Consider the following 19,713-nt stretch of genomic DNA (forward strand, 5'->3'; position numbering starts at 1 on the left):
AAATTCAAATTAGGAATATACGTTTGACATAAATGATATCCGAGTTTGAAATAGCCATAATGAGGAGGATGCTTTAATAATGTTTGATGTTGTTCAGGGAGCACAGATAAAATATTTATAATTTATAATTAGATACCTGGATGATTCACAGTATTTTGTCGGTAAGTCGGTCTGTGTTTATATTGTCAGAATTAAGTTTGCGTTCAATTCTAATTGTACATGATGATGATAAACCCCCTTCAATTTTCAAAATATTCTTTTCACACATTGAATAAAGTTGATGAGTTGAGAATTGAGTACAGCTGAATCCTGATTTTAAAAGCATTTCCATTTATTAAAATCGCTTTTACTAGTAGGCCTACTTAGTAGATTGACGGAAATTAGGCTACAGCATCATACTTTCTGACCAGAACAGCCAAAGGGGAATTTTAGTTTATAAGGTCCATGGTCAGCTGTTCTCAATATCAAGCATGAAATTGCGGATCAGGAAAACACGCGATTGAAACGGGTTGATGAGCTAAAATTGGTATTCAATTCAATTCAACTTTATTTCAGACAAACTGTCCATATGAAACACATAAAGTTTACAAAAACAACACATTATATTATATTAAAGAAGACTTATATTAGTTATAAGTTGGATTAGTAATTTGGTACCAATTGACAAGAATTATTTACAGTGTATCTTTTCATATAAAAACAGTTGTATAATAAATAAATAAAACAAGAGGCCCTTATTGTATTGGTGTGTTAAGACCATCATCCAGTCTTAAGAACTTTCTGTCTGCTGTGAAAGTTTCTCGTTCTCCTGTGTTTTCACACTTTAATCTTCTATTCAGTTTTTATAGCACTGTTTCACAGTTTGTGGATATACTAAGCCTAGGAGGCAGTTGAAAACTATATTGAAATTTGAGGCAACTTATGCAAATATTTTCTGTTTGGCTGTTACTGCACCTATCGCTGGAGCAGCTGCCTTTTCATTATGCAAGTGGGATGTGAGTCAGAAACTACTACATTATATTATTTAGGCCTCTATGTACGAATGTAAACAAGCCAGGAAATACACCTCAAAACAAACTAATGTGGTTCGAAGGAGCGGATGATTAAACTCCCTCAACACACCAGTATTTCAAAGTCATCACATAAATAACATTAAATACATGGCGCGAAGATAATTTAAGAAACTTTCGTTTTAAGTTAGTCTTTATTATTTTTTTCAAAGTTTAAATAAAATACATAGATACATTAACGATCCGTTAAAAAAGCCTAAAAATAGGAATCCTCATAGGCCTACTCATTTTCGGCTCTTCTCATTTTATTTCACCTACTTTGTTGATTGTCTTACCATTAAATATGATTTTATTTTAAATTTTTCCAAAAATTATTATATTAAATTGAAAAGGGATTAATTTCGCTTTTCACAATACTTGGAATTTTTACTCCTATCTTGACAATGATTTCACGCATAATATTAAACAAATCTTATTTGTGTAAATTACTTGACTATGAAGATTTTATTTAATTTTTAAGATCGAATTTAATTTTGGTTGGCGATTCTCATTCTAGAGATCTTCATTGTGATCAATCTATCAGTGGGCGGTTTAGAGTTTCTCAATGCCTGCAAATTTATAAATAATTTACTTAAAAAGTAAATCTTGAAATAAACATCATGGTAAATAAATATGTTAAATTCGGTCTATATTTAACTTGTTTTACTGTATTAATTTTGACCTATTCTTCGATTTAAACTAACCTAGTTGATGTTTAGGCTATAGTATTCATTTTTATATGTTATGCTCGAATAAAATAAAACGAAATAGCTAATTTCTAGATCCTCGTCCGCAGTGAGTATTTTATACCATTGATATTTATAGCTTGTTTGCAAGCCCGGCCCTACTGTATGTATAAACACCAGGGAAAATAGGACAACAAACGTGTTTAGGACTATGATAATACCCATGATGTATGCCTAGAATCTAACTTAAAGATATCTACTTATTTTATATTTTATTCCAATTTGTATTCCACAGCAAGAACCTCCTAATTTTACTTTATAGATTTAAAAAAACATACAATAAATAATTAATGAATTGAAAACTTTAGACGATCATATTAAAAATCTCATAAATTTCTTTTCTTTTTTTTCTTTTCAATTCAATTCAATTCAAAGAACATTTATTCATGTCCAGAAGACACAAAAGTAACAAAAACAAAATGTCAAGGGATAGCCCCAAAGGCCTACAAGAAAATGGACGATGGCAAATCCCAAAAAGATTAGAATCTTGTGACAGGATTGCCTTTACAAATTTAAATTAAGAGAAAAATATAAGGTAAATTAATTAATTTAACAATAAAGAAATAAAAAATGAATATAAAACCAGTAGATAAAAATTGGAATAAAAAGTAAAAAATGATGAACAGGAAAAAGTAAAGCTGCATGGCATAGAGCGAATATGATGACAAAATAAATACAACAATTTAGGTAGGATCATTTTCGGATTGTGTCATATTTAGGCCTACATTTGTTTGTCCTGTAATTTTTGTTTAAATAATCGCTAACAGTTATTACAAAATAGACTACAAAATGTTGGAATAAACCATAGAGATATTATAGTGAACTATAATATCACTATGAATAAACATACGACGTAGTGGGTAGTTAGCCTATTATAATCGATGACGTAATTCATATTAGCATAACATACCCTTTGACCTCTCATTAATTTTACACGAAATTACACCACGACGATCGAAAAACGACGGGTAGAGAGAGGAGAGGACCTGGTGGTGTGGCGTGAGCGATTATACTGATCGTGAAAAAGTCAGGCCTAGCCACTGCAGTTGTTAGGTACAGTCTAGGCTAGAGTAATGCATGGAAAGTGACGAATGTGTCCTTTAAACAGTTAGATATTAGATATTGTTTTGCACCCAATTATATTTCAAGGCTTATTATACGTGAGCCTTCATTAATTACGACCATGCACGAACGCTGGACTTAAATCTAACAATAACATCACTTTTTATAGGCTGGCGACACACACTAATAATATCTTCCTTTTAGCCGCCGGTAGGTACGTGTTCAATCAGTGGTGGTGTGGTGAAGGCTATTACCACTATTGTGTGTGTGCAGTGACACCGTGGCAACACTGCTACTCAGGAGCTCTGCTCTTCATTGTAAAAGGTGGGATGGAATACTGAGCTTTTTTTTTTTTATAAAATAAGATAAATTTTAACAGATTCCTATTGAATATGGATCAACGATTCTTCAGTCAACAGACACTGGCGCACGGATATATACTAGAACTAGGCTATACTATATAGGCTAGGCCTAGGCAGACAAGAATTTTTTAAAATATGTAATGTAGGCTGAAGTAGCCTAGCCCATTTTTGTTTTACATTTATAATATAATAAATGATAAAGCAGATTTAAAAGTTGTTTGGTTAGGAAGTCACTATCAACACCATTGATTGGCGTTAACTGTGCAATGTAATTGTGTTTTATGGTGCTTTATCTCTATATATGGCGAATTGATTTCAGATAATAATAATAATATTAATACAGTAGTAACAAATATTTGATTATATCATGGAGAAATATACATGATTATAGTGATTAAGAATCAGTAAACGATCCAGGATTAGGCGAGGTGAAGGCGAGGACTTAAAAATTGTAAAATATTAAAGTGCTGAACTTAACAACATCTGCTATCTTTTGTGCACATTTGGATTGGGTGGAGGAAAGTGACATTGTGGCAGCCCAATACAACATTCCCCCCTCCCCCTCCCAATACAACATTTCCCCCACCCTCTTCTTTGGATATGCCTATGAGAATTAAGGTACAAAATACACAAATGGAGCATCAAGGCTTTAGATACAGTAGATAGATAGAAAATAGATGTATGATTAAATGGAGCAATTGGTGAAATAAATTTGTTTTTATACCTCTACAGGGTTGAGTACAGAATGGAACGACAATGACAACGCCGAGTGATTTTGTGACACCGCCATCATCCCCCCGTAAATTTCTTGTTGCCTTTTTGTGTCGCCATCATCTTGAAGATTGCATACGTTTCTTTGCAAACGATTATACTATCGATGACTTCCGTGCCTTGACTGAAGATGACTTGGAAGACATTGGCATTACATGTGCTAAAACTCGCGAGAAATTAATGCGATCGGTATCAGCGGCTCGAGAAGAATTCGATGAAAATGAACAGTCTGTGCAAGATGAGGATTCAGAGGTAAGTTTAGTTACTTTTTAAAATTGACAAATTAAAAAGATTAATATGATTTTATCATAATGAATTAAGGTGCACCTATCATAATGTCATACAGAGAGACTGGGTTAAATTCTCAACAAATCCCAGTCTACTCAGATGTAAATACCTAGTTAAAAATACTATGGGAGGTAAGCGACATGGAAAGGAGCTGGCCACCCTACCATATAATGCAGATGCTTGGTAAAATGAGCTGCTAACAGCTCATTCCCATTACGTTCAGGAATGAATACAGGACCTTTACCTTTATCATAATTACAAAAATGTTATCATTCACTTTAAAATGAAGGTAAAAAGGGAAGTATTTATTATTGTCCTCAAGCTTAACTGGAAACGGGATGGATTAGGCCCTCGGCCAGCAGTGCAGCGCCTACCAGATCAGTAGCACACTGGGAGACGATCCCCTACTCTTTTCGAATATTAAGTTCTTTAAAGTGCACTATACACATATGTACACAGGACCGCTGGAATTACGTCCCATCTGAAGGACGAGGCAATGAGAGTAAAGCATCTTGCCTAAATTGCAATCAGTTTGGTACAGATGGGCTCGAACCCATGTCTATCACATGCTGGTTCGATATTATTGACACCATCACTCTCAGATACAGCACTCGCGATAGTCCCATCCAGAACGCAACTGGGCCCAACATTGCTTAACTTTCGTGATCTTATGAAAACCGAAATATTCAGAGTAGTTAAATGTATACTCTTGTATGGTAAAAGGAGAGTTGATTCTCTATACGAACAGGTTTCAACGGTGTTTAACGCAGTATACTATGGCTTCAAACAGTTGAAATTTGCAAAGAATTTAAGTTAGCGTTTATTATCTTAGCGTTTGTTATCTTATCTATCTTCATCCTGGCTTTTGGGTAAACTTGATACTTTATAGTTTACATTATCATATTACACAATTATCCTATTTTTATACTGTAGTTCAAAGTTATAAATATAACTAGATACTAAATATAGATGACACCACCGCTGTCACTAACCTCATCATCACATTTACAGTTCTAGTCCCATTTGATATCACCACCACTTACTACTATCAACAACACTATCATAGATAGAGTACTACCACTTTTACTACCAGTACCACCCAACACCACTACCGTCATCATCATCTACCACCTTCCTAATTATTAACTATCATTTCCTTTTTTAAACCACAAACAATCGATGTAATCAAAGTCTTCCGGATTATGAAATCTTTTAACTTCTGTTGACTACTTGATATCTGTTTCTGTTAGCACCGAGTAAAAATATGATTTCTGTTAAATTGGTGCTCCCAAATAACTGTCGTCGACAGTAAATGTTTACCCAAAATCCTTGTTCATGTTTTCAATCAAGATACTATAGTAGTTGACCGAAGGTCGTCAATCAAATAACCGTTATGTTGCTTTTCATCTAAAAGTTGCCCAATTGATAGGGGTTTTTTAACCATCATTTTCCAGCTGCCATTAACCAGTTATTGACAATTTTTCCTATTTCTGCTGCAGAAGATATTGGTATTAATTTATTCACACTGTTAATAATCAGTTATTTTTTCACAGCAGAAACAGGAATTTTTTTATTGACTTAACTTGAGATTCTTAATCAAAAGTTGAAATAAGTAAACGACTCCAGCAACTCAACTATGAATTAGTAGATTCCAATCAAATGAAACATGGCCATTGAAATATTCAAAGTAGTTAAATGTCAAAATTCGAAATTAGTTTGTACAATTTCTTGATAAACGATAGTAATTATGCGAATGGATTAAAATGCCAATGGCACAGAATGTATACTTGTTTGTATGGTAAAAAGAGAGTTGCTTCTCTACACCAACAGGTTTCTTGTCTCTGGACTTTAAAACGTCAATATTTTGATATGCCTGTTACTAGAGTAAAGATAGGTTTATCATCAGACTCCATTTTGGTAAGTATAAAGTAACCTACGTTACTTGTGTCAAGAATTGATTTTGCAAATTTAAATAATGTTTGGTTCAAGGTGATTAAAACTACTGTATAAGAATTCACATTCCTTCCAGTAATGTAGATGTTTTTAATTCAATGCAAATAGTGTGTTGCTAAAAAATCTTCTTTATTTTTATATTTTGAAATAGTTTTCAAGTACAAAGTCTTGTTACAAAACATAGATTTTTTTTTTTGAGATCACAGCTTGTTTTGGGTGTGTATCGAGACCGATACAAATGCGGCAAGACCAGTACAGGTTTACACCTGACAAGTTTGCCCTAAGGTTATCAATCCCAGCTTGCTTTCTTAATGTACCTTATTGTGCAGATGACTCATATAAATATTGAGATAATATTTATTATTTATGTTGGTGGTAATGGTATAGTAATGGAAAATACATAAAATATTCTATTCTATACAGGTTTTAATATGGCGCCCTACAAAGAACAGAGTGCCTAACAATACTTAGTAATTATTTAAAAAGAAAAGTTTTAGGTTGCGTTTAAATAAAGGTGCCGAATTCGCTCCTCTCAAGTCGACAGGTAGCGCGTTCCAGATCCACAGAGCGGCGACAGAAAAAGCACTGTCACCAGCTTTCCGATTAGATTGTATAATATGATATTTTAGGGGTTTTTTTCAATTAAACTAACGCTACTGATAACTAAAATAGTCTAATCCGAATGCATTTTTAATGTTTACTTTTCAAATTGGTATTTAAAATTCTCTGTAATTTTATTTAGTAAGGAATTAATTTAAAATCATTATACTGTTACTGCAGTAAATTTCATTTTACTAATGTATAATTTTGATTAGTTTCAAGGTAGAAGTGTATGAGGCAGTCACTAAGGATACCTTCTATTAAACAAATTTTTGTTTATTTATCAACCCAAAACATTTTCTCCCCAAAAAAATTAGTGATGTACAACTACAGTACTGCAGCTTATGTTTGAGAATAGTAAGCAAATTACCCAAAGTGGCTTCAAATATTATATTTCATTTTTCATTAGTCTTCAGCACCAATTAAAGGAACATGCTAGATTATATTCAACAGCATTAAAAATGATAATTGTTATCATCACAAAGTTTATCTTAACAACAGTGAGTTTATCTAACTGTAAACATTCAGTATTGATACTACAGTACACTAGGTGCAGTTTGGCAATGTTTATTTGTAATGTCCTTTATACTCTACTATACATTATCCAAATCCCTTTAAGTACATGCCTACTCTACAGTAAGCATTGATAGATATGCAATGAGATGATCATTGAATCTAGAATATTCATCGTATGCACTTCACTGGATAGATTACTTCGGCACTCGTGCTAGGCATGGTTGCAGTACCGTATCACACTGTAATCGTCAGTCATAGCTGGAGGATGTATATTATAGTTTTAATCAACGTTTAGTAGTAGTATAATAGCGACTTGTAGTACGGAATGGTCATCATAATTATTTCTAACATTTTCCGGTCAGCATGGTTGACCTACGAAAAAAGAGAGGATCTATTGTATCCATGGTAAATATTGACTTTTTATTTCTATACATTTAGTAGGTGTTGCCTTATTAAATTCAAGTTTTTCAAAATGATATTCTTCATCTAATTATCATAACACTAGCATCCTTATATATTTTCTTGATCCATTGATTTTGGAGGCATGTAATTCATTACAGGTTACAGTATCGTAACTTCTACAATATATTATTCCTACCATAAACATTGATTACCATAGTACAATTTATTGTAATGCTTGTATTAAATTCCATTGTAATATAAACACAAGAGAATGAAGGAAACGTGTGTTAGTATTAAACTGTAATACAGATTGGTTTACACAGTAGTAAAATATGGTTGGTGCAGTTCTGTAGACAAAACGTTGAAAGTCCATGTTGGATGGATGTGTTGAGTATTTAGAAATCTCACCATGGAGCAACTGGTCTCAACTGTTGTAAGATGAAATACAAGTTATTAATTGTTATACTTAAAATGAGTCTCTGCCACCACACCCTTCCACTAACCTTCCCACTCCCAACTCCCCGTATAAGCAGTACAAACTGGTAGGCCACTTGGCCTTACTTTATATTTAAATAATGATATGCCACTGCCCTCTTCCAACTTTCTATCCTCAACATTTAAAAAAGAATAAGATATTATCATAAATTATAATTTTAAAGTTTGTTATTTTTCATATACTGTACTACTACTAGGCCTACAGTATAGAAAACAAGATGTACAGTAATACTTATAATTTTGTTTTCATATACATTTTTAAGTTCATAAAACTTCAGAATACCTTATGAACTTTTAGTACGACATTTATAGGGATTTAAGTATACACTACTTTACTGAGTGACACAATTTTATTACACAGGAAGCTGTATTTAATAGCAATTCACAGTTTGATAAACCATAGCTCCTGTACATTAAGAACATTAAAGATACTAATAACTAAGTATTGGTAATAACAATCTTTTATTTAGTTTCAATTTCATAACATATACTTTATGGAAAATACTACCATACTGTATGATCAAATGCCATGCTCTAGTATAATCCCACCCCCTAATTTTCTATACATTTCAAACACAAGGGACAACAATAACAATGTATTATTTTGTTATGGTAAAGATTGTTGCAATTATCACATACTAAGAAAAAAAAAATCAAGATTATTAGAGGTGCTGTAATCATATAATTCACTGTATGGTAGGTAGTAAATGATAATCATTTACCGGTATATAAGCTGTAATGTGTATAAAATTTGTTTGGATGGATGTACCCTTTTTTATTTTCAATATTGCGCTTTTAAAAATGTGATCACATTTTACGTTTGGAATAGAAACTAAATCATGTTCCACTGTTTAAAATTATTTCATAAAGGCAGTTTTCGGAGGAATTTTGTCTCAAGCAGCATTCTATATTTATAGAAATTGTTGTATATTTATTAGTAAGTATGAGCTAAGCTTTTATACTTACATGGGCACCTGCAGTTTTCTATTAATTTGTATGAAAAAGGCATGATGATCTGTGATAGGCTAGGCTTGGATCCAAGAATGAATCATCCAGTCCTGTTTCTAAATGGATTCAATCCAGTGTTTGGAAGATCTCTGTACACACTAGGATTTTGTACTGTAAAGCTGAACTAGTGATTAGAAATGCTTGGAGTTGGAGATGCTGTCCCTTATGTGTGTACTCGGACAATGGGCATCCAAATTAAATGGTTTTATGGGCGGTTTTGGTAACTGGGTTACAAAAACTATTCTGACTATTTCATGTCCATTTGTGGCTATTACGTTTGACCATAAGGTAAGTAATTTCCACCCTTTTACATTCTATTGATATATCATCATCAAGTTAACGGTCAATGGTGGTAGATGAACAACCTTGTTAAATGATTGGATCATTTTAATATATAAACTTACTTGCAGATGTTCATATATTCTCTATACTGTAGGCCTAATTTAGATATAATTTATATTAATTTATTAAGTAAATTTTGTTCATAAATGTTTAATAAATAATTTAAAGAAATAAGTTGTTTAATTATTTATAGCTAAAAATGGTAAGTCTTGATTTCCTTTAAAAGATACATGATAAAAAAAAAACTTCAACAAATAACCGGAAAAACTTACTGAATCTACACCCCTTGGCAATAAGGGTGTCCCTGTAGTATTTGAATGTTTAACATTAAATGTGCATTTCTGTCCAATGGCTTATCTGTATGTGCATTAACATCAACTTAATATCTTCTAATGTGTCATTACTTTTCTCGTGTTTGAATGGAAATTTATTATTCAATTGTACACATTCAGTTTCTAACAAGCATTTTCCTGTGAAATGACACCCAGGGTATTGATTACCGCAAAGACTTTACAAAATGAATTTATAAATCAAAGTAGAAATAGCGCTTAATGGTTGGTAATTATATTACTGTTGTATATTGAGTCACAAATGCATTACTTGGGTTACATGTGTAGTAAATTTGGATTTTTTGCCTCCATGCTTTTGTGTCTATTAACAATCACTCAAAATTAGCCCTGTGTTTTAGCCTGCCTTCTAGCATAATAATTCCTATGGTTTGGGCATGGCACCTGTGTGCATGACCATTTGTACTGTATGTTGGCAAATCTTTGATTGTAATTTGGTTTCTGGCTGTGTGGCTTACAATATTGTCAATCTCAAATCCTAAGTTTAATATTGTCTGTTTAAACATTTCGTTTATTTCAAGCCCATGACAAGACAAGTTTTTAGCTCTTTTTTTCATAATTTTTTAATTGTAAACACTTTACATTAAAGTTGTTTTTCCTAAAATGGTAAATCCATATTTATAATTAATCTTATTTTATCTATTTCAATGCATCCACCCATCCATAATTTTGCTATCGTTTAGTTCACTCGGGGAGAAATTGACATACGGTATTGAATATAGAGAGATAGATTTTGCTCTGTAAATACCTAATTATAGATAATAGTTGATTCGCACTACTCATCACTGTAGTAAGCATTGGGAATTAAATGAGATCCATGTACTAAGATCCTAACACGCAAACTGTTAGTATTTAGATTGTAGACTTAAACAACCTTGTACTTATCTTAAAATTAAATTATTCTAAAATTTAAATTTGTAAAGAAACCAATTTTCTGTAGTTTGTGATTTTTATTTAGATGGTCATGATTAGATATTGCACTGTCAAATTTCCTACTGCATAAAATAAATTAATGAAATCTATAAAATGATGTTGATTAAAATTTACAAACTTTAAAAAATCTAAATCTCTTAAGGGGACACCTTCAGAATCCCTTAAGGTGACACCTTCAGAAACCAACAGAATAGAGGGAGTTGACATTAGTGTTATAAAACATATCCTCTCGTTCGTTTCATGGGAAATAGAGTTCTAATGTTTTTAATTCTTATTTCATTAACACTCACTTTTCAGTCATTACGGATTGGACCCCATTGGAAATAAGTTTACTTTTTTGTCGACTTAATGGGTTATCCAGGTATTCTTTTAATACATTGTATAAATTTTAACTTTTTATGTATGAATATCGAATAAAATCAATCAATCAATCAATAAAAACCAAACAAGATTAAAACCTAAGATTACTATTTTTAGCCTTTGGTGTGGCTTGAGTGTGAATATTCTATGATATGGATTGAATCTCTTGGACTGTATTTTCACAGTTTAAGCATTGGTAGCCTGGTTGGAGTTTACATGTCTAGATTTGGTTTCACATTCCTCTCTCCAGGTTTATTTTTTCCAGACAGAATTCTACTGAGTGAATATCAGTAGGCAACATCTTGCATACTATATTACAGACATCCTATATAAAGGCTCCTAAGAATGGAATTGGTTTGCTCGATATTTTTAGTGATCTCCTGTTTCCCACTAAAGGTGCAATTTATCCCAATTTGGATAAAAAAAATACATCTTGATGGTGCATACATTTTGGCAACGCATTTTCAACATCAACATTTACCCACCCAGTGCATATCATCATTTACACACATTTGAAAATGTTTACTTTACCCATTACTCTTAAGTTCTGTCTACACTATCAAACTTTATGTAACAAAAAAATGTAATGTGCCCATATATGGACACGATGATGTCATATCACTACCATATTTGGGCGCATAACACTTTTTGATAGTGTAGACGGAGCTTATGTTACCTATTTACCTTAGAACAAAGAGTTAGGATAAGGTTTTTACAGTGAACTTTCATAGTATTCATTCATTACACAGTAAATTTCTTCGCCCATCTCCTTTCCAATCCTTTCATCATCCTACCTCTGTCCTTTGAATTCAACTGTATCAGCCTTTTTTTAAAAAATCAAATCATAAAATATAACTTTAAATTTACATTCTGTCTAATATTACTCACTAATTTCTCAAGGTCATAAATCATCATTTATAAATATTAGTAAAAAGTAGCAACAAAATATTAGTTTAAGGTTGGCAGGAAATTAAACAGTTTTGAAGGAAATTGGTAATTTACACAGTTGCTCGGTGGAATACTGGTCCATGTTGTAGGTAGTGGTCGTCTGTATGTAAACAAGATATTATAGGATGAACATTTGAAGTACCACTAATCAACATTAAAGGACGTCTCTTGAATATACTATTTCAGCCTGTAAATGGGTTCATCAAACCAATGAGAAAACAACCCAATAGTCACTTATGTGTTTGTTAGTATATTACGTTCTGTGTTTTGCTTCTGCATTAGTTATGGATGAATGCTAAATAGATATTTATGCACCCGTAGCCAAAGTTGTAAAACAAATAAATAACATTAAAAAAATAACACCAAATTGGAAAAATGCTTAAGGTATAAAGAACCTTCAAATACAGAGCAACAAAAGAATGGAATCTTTTAGTTACCAACTGAAACTAGAACAAAAGTAGCTGGGAACAATATTTATAAACTCAAAAATATAGCAACTTTAATGTCATCTTAGTGATCCTACATTTTATTTGTTTTTTACTGTTCTGTATATATTTTTTAAATTAGGCCTACTATGCTTTTATCTTTCTGTGTTTTTATATGTTATAAATTTTCTTTACTTTTAAACTTGTAACTGGACCATTTTGGAAAGCAGTACTGCGTTACCGAAAATGCAATCCAGTCAAAAGAAAGAATAAATAAAATAAATAAATATCCACACAGACATGCACTGCAGCCATTTCAACCATATTACATTGTCGGTTTGTATTGACTGTTGTACTATGAGGATGCCATCAAATAAACAGAACCCTTCACTAGCACCTCAGTGTCATCACCATAGATAGTCAAGTGCCCTTATTGATGTTTCCAAATCCGATGATTCTGTTTAACAGTTTCTGAAGGATATTCTTGTCTTACAAAAATTCATCACTGACATAGCAATTTATATCCTAATAGTTTCACGAAGAAAAATGAAAATAATTAATTTTCAGTTAAATTCAAGTGTTGCTGGTATTTTTTATCAAGTGTAGGTGTTAATGTCTTCCTACGTAACACATGCAAAAATGAATATTAATTGCACAGATGCATAATGCTAAAAAGAATACAGTTACAATAATGATCATAAGTTATTGTTGAAACTATAAAAGAGCTTCAATTATTGTTGTGTGTTTAGCATAACAAAAATAACATAACATTAACAATAAGCGAGCTTACAGCACAAATTCAACACACCTTGAATTTTCTTCATCAGAAGTATCCTATTAGGATTGGTGACCTTCTGATGATATTTTTTATACCAGTAGGTATGAACAGAAAGACTTTAAGGAAGGAACTGTTTCCACTATAAGTAAATAACCCAGTGCATAAATAAATTATACTCCCAATTTCTTGACATACTGTAGTATCATAAAGGTGGTAATACCGGTAGTATACATTTTAAATTATTTGTCGGTATTAAACTGTAAAAACTAATTTCTTTTTTACTGTAGTGTATAAATTTTGCTTCACTCTCTGTATAACAGACTAATATTGATTTTATTGATTATGACAAGTAAAGCCCTGTTCAAGTCAATCAAATGACTTCCCTTATTGGCTGCATAATTCCACCAATGCCACGCCTTCATTAGCTTGATGTCACTTCACACTAATTTATAATAAAATATTATATTTTTCACTGAAAATAATTTTATATTCTTGCAAATAAAGATATTGCTCAAAATGTTGATTTTTTTCAATGGATTGATAGATTAGTGTTTTCCCCAGATTTGTTTCTCTGCCAATATTCTTTACTCTGTATGCTAACATAGACATGCTTAATGTATAGGTTATTGAATGATGATCCTAATGGATAATTGTTCGCAATAGTTAATTGCTAATCTTTCCATCATGTCTGCCGCCATTTTCAGTATCATTGTTACCATTTTCACTTCCTGTCATTTTTTTTCAACAGAATTGTTCTAAATTGAAATAGCTGATAGTATTTCTGAGTTGTCAGTACAATTTTTAATTGAACCGAGTGCTTTTCATGAAATAATTAATTTAATATCTTGCTATTATCATTGATTTGAACTTATTGGCTTTTTTTTTTGGCATACAATGATCCGAGTTGGCAAGCTGTGTTGGATCAATGTTCTGTTATTGTTTTATTTTATTTATATCTATTTTGTCTTCAAGTTGGTCATTTTCATTGGCTAGTACTTAATAAACTCTATTTAGGGAAAACATTTTATAAATAATAAAATATCCTGTTTTTATTGGTCACCAATCACCCTGACACAATTTTTAGACCTAATAATAAAGATAGGAGCCTCGACAAAAGTAAAATATGGTATTGTCATGCCTTATTGCTCCTCTAATTAAATAAAATGACAAGGAGGGCATTCTAATTTCCATATTTAATTTAAATTTAATCAAAGTAGTAACTATGCCAAGTTTAGTTTCTGACATGGGGTACAGTTTTAATAGTGATTATGGAATTTGATTCCAAAATGTGTTTTGGTTCGAACTTTTTTCATGAACCGGATGAAGTAACTAATACTTTTTATGTGATAATCAGAAAACGATTTAAATGAATGAAAATATGAAATGAAAATGTTAATTAATTTAAATACAGAATGTTGATTAATATCATTAACTAGATGCGATGGATATTTGATTTGACTTGGATTTGGATTTTGTACAATTTATTATATATTTTGACTGAGTTTTGGGATTAGTATTGAACATTCTGAGTACTCATTAAAAGCTCAAAACACAAAATTAATGCATTTATGAAAATGATGAAAGCTATTTTCATTTAGATTTTTTATTATCGCGATTATTTTATTTTTTTCACAAATGCAATAAAATATTTCTAGTTGAGAGTTTGAAATGTTACTACACTAGTAAATATGGTTTAATACAAGCAGGTTCATCATTCACCATTAACTTGACCTCATACTATTCCGGACTTATCATTCCACATAACATTATTTCCAGGATTTTGTTGACATTCATCTTGTAAAATATGATGACACTTAGAAGTAGCTTTAAAATATTACGTACATCGATACCTTAAGTAAGATTCTGACGTCGTGTAAAATTATGTACTAAACTTGAAATAGATGTATCTTATGCCAGGTGATACTGACAGTTATTTTACCTTGCAATTTTCAGTCATATTAATCAGCTTTTTGATTTCAATATTCAGTTTAACATTCATTGTGTGTGTTCATATAGTAGGTATTGAGTTTGAGTAAAGTTGTCGAGCAGTTGAAACGGGTGCTGCAAATCATTAGTCATACAAACGGCACAGGTTTAAGGTTCTCCTCGGCCATGATTATGCTGGTAAAACAAGTCTTCTCTGATAGGACGAATTAATTAATTAATTAATTAATTAATTAATTTGTATCATTGTTTGTATTACTTAACATAACAATGTATTGGTTTTTACATTTACAATTAAAAAAATCATTAAAATTATATAGTAATATAAGTAAATTTATTTTATTGGTCAACCACTTTAAAATGACCTGGATGATTTTAATATAGCAAATCCCAAAGCAGGATTAGTTTTAAGGCTTATTTGAATTGTGGGTTGTATATGTTTATCCTTGAACTTAGACAATTATATATAATATTCCTTGATATTGATGATGTGTTAACTTTATGAAATAATCATTAGGAAATTTGTAGGAAGCAAATAAATGAAAATTGTATTAAATTTATGAATTAATCATCCTTAATGCTTATCTATTTTGTGGGTTGAGGAATAATGTCTACTAGTTAAGTACTACTAAACCAAATCTGAAAATTTAATAAACGTTTTTTTTATACATCCTGTTGTTTTATTTTATTCAAACAAAATGTTGGTGGTTGGAGGACAAGAGGTACAGTAGAATTCATAGTATTATTGAATTTCTGAATGTTTATTAAAATATTTTATTAAAAATGTAATCCTTTATTGAGGAATGTACTATTGTCTGATGTGTATTCCATGAATATGTATTCCGGTTGTACTGTAGCACCATTCTCAAAGAGAAATAGGCCAATTAAATGTTGGTTTATTCTGGTAAGCAGCACTCATTAACTACCAAGACTACTTCTGGTTTGTGTATTTTTAATAAAACCCTGAACTAGTATAAATTAACTAGAAAGGTTTATCAACTGTTTTGTTTATCAATATTTACAGAAATGGTTGCCCACTTTATGTCGTTCAAATGTATAACATACTTCACACGCAGATTACATCTATTAATCATTTTTGCACTAATAAATTTGGTGACAATAACCATTTATTCTAATTAGGGTACAATATTTTAGGAGGAAAAAAAAAGAGACCTTGGACTGCCAATAACATAGTTAGCTGATGCCTTCAATTGATATCGATAAACAATAACGGACCATATTATCTGCAATGAAATGTTTGTAGCTAAAATATGATTTCAATGATGATAGATGAATATTTATTATGATTTATTAAACACAGAAGGTATCTTACCAACATTGAATGATATTTTCCAGATAGCTAGATAAAAAGTTGAAAAGTTTACTTCCTTTTATTGTGAATATCTTATAGCTCAACTTTTTTGTGCAGCGTCTTGGGATTTGACATTTTGGAACATTGAAATTAAATAACAACTGTGTGCCAAGTTGTATTTTACCCATTTAAATGTTCAATTAGAGTAAAATTCTTTTTTAAAACCATAATTGACAGCATGCATGCGAGTGTCACCTAGATTGACTAGTTCCAACAAAGGAATTTTTTTTTATATTGAAATTAATTTAATCGGTTATAAACCATTTACCAAGGAATTTATTTATAACGTATTGTGGTTGATTTTGCTTTTATTTTTTATTATTTACATGCAAACAGAAAATCATTACTACCTAGTGAATATGCAAACTCATGCAAAAATAACAAGATTAGATGTTTGTAAAATTTGAAAATGAATAAAGTAGAACTTCTACCTTGGGAGGGGACACTGTGAAACTATAGCGAATATGTTTTAACACCACAGCCAACCCTATTTAAGGGACATCCCTTTTAAGGGGATATTTACTAGGGGCTCTATTGTGTACTGTGGTATTATAAAACAAAATAAAAGACTATGTTTCTCCTGATTGATTGATTACCTGAGTTATTTCCTTTAAATTAAAAAAAAAATGTTATCAGGAAGAATGATGAGGACTTAAATACTATTTTTTAACTAATCATATTCATATAAGGTGTTAAGAATAAAATATTAATGTATTATTAATACTTTAACAAAAATGAATAGCTTCATCCATTTTTATAATAACAAATATTATTTAATCTCCACATTTTTTTTGCAATTATTTTTTCTTTTTTAACAAGATTTCCGGCTGTCTGTTACTCTACCAAAATAGATTAATTTTGACCTATTTGATTAACACTTCAGTTCTAGGTTATTTAATAAAATCTACATTAATTGGGAATTATGCATGCAGGATTATTAATAATAATATGAAATGCTATATTTGTATTAAACATTATAGATTATAATAATTTGACATACTTTGGTGTTTCATCGTTTACGTTATAGGGACTGCTGATGAAAATAACAGCAATTTTATAAAAGATTATTCTGGGCAATTGAACAATTTAAATCAATCGCTGTTTTTAATATGAAAGAATGTCATGACAATTTCTTAAAGAATATGTTTGTATGATTAAGTTTAGTATTATGTTTTTGTACTTTTGTACTTTGTACACTATTATTATTAGTTTTTCATTCACAATTATTAATTATTTATAATCATAGGGCTTTAGAAAGAATGAAAATAAAATAGAAAGCGTCTAGTGGTCTTGTTTGGCAGAATTCTTTATTATTAAAAATGACATATTTGAAATGAATTCAAGATGTTCAATAAAACAATTTTATATTCAGTCATACATAGTGATACTGATAGATCATCTTCTGCTAAAAGTATTCTAACTATCATTCTTTAATAAACCATTTTCTCATTACTGTATTAAGAGTTCTTGTGTAATTGGCATGGGGAAAAAACATAACACCAAATTTTCCTCTACTCTAGTTTAAATTGTTCGTTACTATGTAGAATGTAATCATAGATTGACATAATGTATCGATTAAAACCTAATGTAGTATCATCTACATTAACATGAGTCTCTCAGAAGTAGAAACTGGACAGACTGGACTTAACTGCATGAAGTAGAAACTGGACTACTGTACTTTTAAGATTATTTTTTGAAAGGAACTGAACCTACAGTAGAGCCTATTTTAGTAAATGGTCAGTCGAGATTTTAATCGTCTACACCTAAAAAATGTTTCACAGATCAATCATGGTGGCTAAAATCAAGTATAGTATTATAGTATTGCATGCTAGTGATGAAAATTGAACATGGACTGGTCAGTATATATAAATTATTTAACCTTGTCAGGACTACCTTAATATATAAAGGGAACTGGGGTTCAAGTCATAGTTGATTGGTTGACAACGTTAAACAGATTTACGTGCACATGAGTCAAATTATAAGGAAATAGAAATTTATTGAAGATGTTCAGCAGAATTATTGAAGATGCACTCTTAGGGCCTGTTTCTGCTGAGCAGAAATAATCGATTATTAACCGTTTATTTTTTTAATCGATTATTTTTGGGCAGCAGAAACGGCGCAAAATAAAATAACCGATTAAAAATAACCGATTAAAAACACTCAATCCATTGCGTGTTTTAATCGATTATTTCTTGTTTTAACCGATTATTGCGGAGCAGTTTTGAGCTGCAACACAAATAGCGATTATTGACCTCACTTTGACCTCTAGAGTATGACAAACTTATTCACGTCACAAAGCATGCTGTTTATTTGCGCGATATCGACGACGACGATCAGCAAAACCACGATCGCGATGTAGACCGAATAACAATCAAATGTTAAACATTTGATTTTTATTATTTTGTGGGGAAGAATTATACCGAGAGACTCCAGGATTCTGTGTTACAATACACCCGTTACATACCACCAGTCCAGGCTAACGATGTTTTACATGTCATTTTTTAGGCCTGTTTGTTGACTTGTTTCGGTAGAACCAACCGAAGGTAGAACCAACGAACGGCGAAACAAACTTTTTTCGCCGACGTGTCCTTATTAATATAACATCATTATTCTGTTGTATGTGGTACGGTAGTAGGCCTAGATGTTTATTTTAAAAATAATATAGCTTTACGTAAGAGTAATTTTTAATCCTACATGTGAGAGTTTTAGGCAGCGATAGGGTATAAACAAACCAACTCTCATCGGCCTTTCATAACTTGAACTGCGCTGTGGGAGAATGATGACGTAATTTTAAAAACCGATTACCTGAATAACCGATTACAGTCGTAGCAATTTTCAATTGCAACGCGATTATTTTTGTGGTTTGCGGTGACTGGAAAAAATCGATTATTTTCATTTTTTCAGCAGAAACAGACCCTTAGGAATTAGTGGAGTTATGCATGTTGAAATTCCTATACTAGCCTACATTTTACTACTAGATGGGTTTATAGAGTAGAAGTGAACCATGAATAG

The 19,713-nt window shown here is 31.3% G+C and overlaps 1 protein-coding gene across 6 annotated transcripts in view; it reads left to right on the forward strand.

Annotated features, from left to right (window-relative positions):
- The first annotated feature begins 2,739 nt into the window (after positions 1 to 2,739).
- The window catches only part of LOC140051066 (microtubule-associated serine/threonine-protein kinase 2-like), a 75,397-nt gene continuing 58,423 nt past the window's right edge, over positions 2,740 to 19,713 (forward strand). For 4 of the 6 annotated variants that reach the window (XM_072096146.1, XM_072096150.1, XM_072096151.1 and 1 more), the window contains exons 1-3: positions 2,740 to 2,848; positions 3,062 to 3,181; positions 3,952 to 4,242. In XM_072096146.1, coding sequence (XP_071952247.1) covers positions 3,976 to 4,242 — 267 coding nt within the window. In that variant the 5' untranslated portion in view covers positions 2,740 to 2,848; positions 3,062 to 3,181; positions 3,952 to 3,975. Of the gene's footprint in view, positions 3,182 to 3,951; positions 4,243 to 9,212; positions 9,541 to 19,713 lie in introns of those variants that run through there. The other 2 variants (XM_072096147.1, XM_072096152.1) reach the window with 2 other exon arrangements.

This window comes from Antedon mediterranea, chromosome 6 (assembly GCF_964355755.1).
Source record: "Antedon mediterranea chromosome 6, ecAntMedi1.1, whole genome shotgun sequence".
NCBI classification, from domain to species: domain Eukaryota; kingdom Metazoa; phylum Echinodermata; class Crinoidea; order Comatulida; family Antedonidae; genus Antedon; species Antedon mediterranea.